General features: G+C 34.8%; 1 protein-coding gene across 1 annotated transcript; it reads left to right on the forward strand.

Moving 5' to 3' along the window:
- Nucleotides 1-1701: 1701 nt before the first annotated feature.
- LOC106408619 (calcium uniporter protein 1, mitochondrial-like) lies at nucleotides 1702-3418 on the forward strand. Its single transcript, XM_048763417.1, has 2 exons — nucleotides 1702-2367; nucleotides 2814-3418. The coding sequence occupies exons 1-2, from the start codon at nucleotides 1717-1719 to the stop codon at nucleotides 3273-3275; spliced, it is 1113 nt and encodes a 370-aa protein (XP_048619374.1). The 5' UTR covers nucleotides 1702-1716; the 3' UTR covers nucleotides 3276-3418.
- The last annotated feature ends 1126 nt before the right edge of the window (nucleotides 3419-4544 follow it).

Below are 4544 nucleotides of genomic sequence, written 5' to 3' on the forward strand. Positions count from 1 at the left end.
CCATGGGGAGGGGTGCTTTACGCCATGTTATCGGTATCAGCGCCGGCCGGCCCCGGGCCTGGGGTGGGATTAAGGCCGAAGGCCCGAACCCATCCTAGTCTACAAAAAAAAAAAAAAAAAAAAAAAAAAAAAAAAAAAAAAAAAAAAAAAAATATGACATTATCAAAAATATACTACCCTTAAAATTACAAACAAAAAGTAAAATTACAGAATCTGATTTCGTTGGTTGATGTTGTGGTGTATCATATGATCATGCGTCGAAAAGGAATATCTACAAATTTTGGTACATTCCTGATTTCTGAGATTGTGTGAAACTCTGGAAAGAAAATGGATGTCTATTTAAAAAAAAATTCTTGATATTATTATTATTACTTTTTCTCTGATTAACCTGGAGGTATTTCAGTTCTATGGAGAGGTCTAGACTATTCTTCAATGGGAGGTGGGCCACGGATGGACCATTTCCTTGATATAATGGTGAAGATTCTAACTAAGATGATCTTATACCCAGAGCTATACTACATTAATAAGAATTATTGTAGTTGGTTTAATATATTGAGGTGCATATATTTGTAGTGCTTATAAACAAAATTGCATCCCATAATATTTTGTGACTATAAAAAGAACACGTGCAATAGATCGTATTAAATGTATAAATCTTGCAACACGAAACTGGCCACTTGCGCAACGAAACAAATTGTCACTTGCATGATTTTCCAGCATTGTTTTATAACTTTATATAGAATTGGGTTGAAAAAGAAAATGAAGTGCTACTAAAATAAATTTATCATTTAATTTCTTACAAAGTGACTTGAATTTATATCAACTATATTAATTTTAAAGAGACTAATAAATATTTTTGTAAATGAATAGTTATTTGGATTTCCATTATCTTTGTAATTTCTGTAATAGTTGTCAGAGTATAACTATAAACTACATTTTTCAAATAATCATCTCTTTGTTTAGTTAACATATCTTATCTGGTGATACTCTTTTTCCTAACCAGTTATAAAAAAAACTTATATAATTATTTTTATTGTTATTATTATTATTATTATTATTATTTGAAAGATAAGACTAATACTGTATCACCAAAATAAACCAAATAATACAAAATCTTTCACCAATAAGGCAAAGACTAAATGGAAAATGTCGCAACACGTCAACTTTCAATATTACCGGATTTCCAAATATACATACACATAAAAACCATCCTTTCTAACATTATCATCTATATGTAAAAGATAAAGTCAGAAAATGGTGACACCTTTCCTTACAAACTATAACTGAGTTAAAACCATAAACAAATTGAGTAACAAATCAACAAATCATCTCCTTTAACATAACCATTCACTTCCTATATGTAAAAAGGATAAAACAGAAAATATGTGGCGACACGTTTTTAGCTTTAAAATCTGTTGTTTCCATTATAGTCGAAGAAAGATAATATTTACAAACCAAAATGTTAATCCGACGGCTGCGGAGTCACCGCAAGCTATCACCAACGGTTGTCAGCCATCCAATATCTCAAGAATTATTCAGGAAAATGCAACGTAGTATATTGTATTGAATTGTTCTGATATACATATATCGGCTGACGTGTGCAGGTCCCACTTAGTTAATTTTGTTTTAAGACAAAAAGTAAACTAGATTGTAACAGATCAGGACTTTGGTTATGAACCCTATATAAAGCTATCTTGCTCCAGCTATTATTTTTCAATGTATATTGAATTCACTCTTTCTCTTTGGTTTTTCTTTGTGGATTTCGTTTTTGATTATTTTGTTTTGATTTTGGCAATGGCTATGGGGAAGCTTTTGTCGCAGCGTTTGTTCAACATCTCTAAGATGTCGTCGCAAGGTCTCATGAACTGTCGAATCTCGTCGTCTTCGTTAGCCGTGCGGACCAGGGTTCCCAACGATCCAGGAGAAGCCACGGTTGATCCGAAGCCTGGAGATGTGTCGGTGTCACGGAGGTTTTTGCAGAACATCACCGTGAACTGGATGGATACGACTCTGAAGAAGCCTGTTGGGGAGAGTTTGATTGATAAGCTTCGAGAGATGGATGTGAACAAGGGCCGGATTCGATTAGACGGACTTTCACCTCCGACGAAACCTGCAGCTGCGGAGGAGACGGTGGCTTTGGGGCTTACCGTGCAAGACGCCAAGAAGTTGCTTAGAGCTGCGCAGATTGAAGTCGTGAAAACGAAGCTGATGGAGACAGGGCAAAGCTGGATCCCTTACTCTGATTTCGTCAGCGTCTGCAATGATTCTTGTTCGGATCCTGCTCATGGAAGTTGGATAGGGAAGATGCTTGATGATTCAGGAAACGTCATCGTTCTGGGAGATTATGTTTGCTTGAGACCTGATCAGGTAACTTGTTCTTGTTCTTCTTTCTATTTAGTTTGGCCAATTTCAAATAATCATTAATTAGATCAATGTTTAAGAAATTGCTGGGTGGTAAGGTAATTAGGTATTTTATAGAAAAATATGTTTAGGCAGGCATATAGGCGCCTACACCAATTTTTTAAAAAACTGTCTTATAAATTTTGTTTTGTTTCTTTTTTCTTTTTTCGGTCAAATAAATTTTGTTTTGTTTACGACCGACGATTTGTTTAGGCGCCCATGATTTGGATGATTGACAAATTAGTCAATAATATCATTGATCATAAGCTGTCTTGTGTGTTTTAAATGCTAATCATGTCCAAACATGTTTGACAAAAAAAAAATCATGTCCGGTTAAAGCTTAGAGAGGTGGTGAATTTGTTGTTATAACTAAAAGTTTATACTATGTTTTTGTATTGTGTGTGATCAATCAGGTAACCAAATCCATTGAGGGCCTGCTTCCCTTACCACAGATCCGTAACCCAAACGGCCCAAGAAGAAAGGAGCTAAAAGAGCTTGAAGCCATAAAGAAGGTCATTGACCAGAAATCACATTCCTTGGTGAGGAGAGAGCTTCAGGCTGGTCTTGGTTACATGATCCTCCAGACCGCATTGTTCATGAGGCTAACCTTCTGGGAACTCACATGGGACGTTATGGAGCCAATCTGTTTCTATGTCACATCTATATACTTCATGGCCGGTTACTCTTTTTTCCTCAGGACCTCAAAAGAGCCTTCCTTTGAAGGGTTTTACCAAAGCAGGTTTGGGGATAAACAGAGGAAACTGATGGAGGCTCAAGATTTTGATGCTGGGAGGTATGATGAGCTGAAGAAGCTGTTTAATCCAAAGCCTTCTTCAGCTTGTGTTTCCAAGATTCTTGGAACTAGACAGAATTAATCTTTGATGAAGGGCATATTGTTACATACCGTGATGTCTCATTGTCCTAACCCGAGAAAGATATTCTATTAACAACCCAAAAACTGTGAAAGAAAAGAAAGAAAACAAAGTATTCGGATAGGTGCGGCTTATGTTAACATTTGGAAGAGTAGATAAAATATCTAATATGATGTATACGTAATAAAAATATCGTAACTATTATCATAGTTTTTTTTCTAACAAAATATCCATGCATATGAACTTCGATTTCTAAAGTGTGAAGTTCTTAATTTTTTAATTGGAGAAAATTATTGATTGTAATTATTGTATCCAGACAATCTCAATAATGCTAATGTATCATATCGTCACGTTTGTATAAGTTTAGTATAGCAACATGTATAACGTTGCCTAATCTTATTTCGTCGGACTTTGCTTAAATGATTGATAGAAGCTCACCGTAGTTGTTGTTGTAACTTGTAAGCTCACCGTCCAAGTCCGTTGTAGGTATTGGTAAACACAGTCGAAAGACACAAATAAAATTTAAAGGACAAAACTTATGCTGCAGTTGTGGTGGCTAATTAACATTAAACTTCATTTGGGTATCACCACGTCCAGTGCCGTGCGAAAGCTATTAGGGGTCTAGTGCAAAAATAATTTATTTTCTATCAATTATGAGTATTAATTTTTTTTAATACGAACCAGAAAATAAATTGTTTTCTTATTTTATATTTTAAAATTATTTTTAAGAAAAATTAATCTTATGAAAATTAATGGCAAAAATTATGTTTTAGTTACAACTGAAAATTGTATATACAAACTCAAATTATATGCAGAAAAATATTTTCGACATTCAAAATAAAAAATATACAATAAAATTAATATTCACAAAATAGTCATATTATTGAAAAGTATTAAGAGATAATTATAGTTTTAACATATTATCATATATTAATTATATGATTTATGAATATAGAGACCTTAAAATGTACTAATGTGAGAGGGGGCCTGGGGCCAATACCCCAAAATTGATAAGGTGAGCACGGCTCTGACCACGTCTACGTCAGGAGGTCATACGAGTCTTACTGCTGCAGATCGGCTTCAGAATCTGGGGCAGATTGTTATTCAAGAGACAGTGGAGACTGAAGAGTGTAGTGATTATGGTGTTGAGTCAGTAGTAAGAGTGAGGGCTTTACCTTCCTCACTCTCTTAGGCCTCTAGAGCAACAATTCAAGGAAAAGAGGTCAAGCGTGGTTAAGGGAATGGAAACACTCTTTAGTTGTTAGGCTGAGG

The sequence above is a fragment of the Brassica napus genome, chromosome C7, assembly GCF_020379485.1.
Source record: "Brassica napus cultivar Da-Ae chromosome C7, Da-Ae, whole genome shotgun sequence".
In the NCBI taxonomy this organism is placed as follows: Eukaryota; Viridiplantae; Streptophyta; class Magnoliopsida; order Brassicales; family Brassicaceae; genus Brassica; species Brassica napus.

Coding starts and splice junctions, on each gene's coding strand:
- LOC106408619 (XM_048763417.1), top strand. CDS start 1,717: ATGTATATTGAATTCACTCTTTCTCTTTGGTTTTTCTTTGTGGATTTC. Junction 2,368..2,813: donor TTTGCTTGAGACCTGATCAG/GTAACTTGTTCT, acceptor GTGATCAATCAG/GTAACCAAATCCATTGAGGG.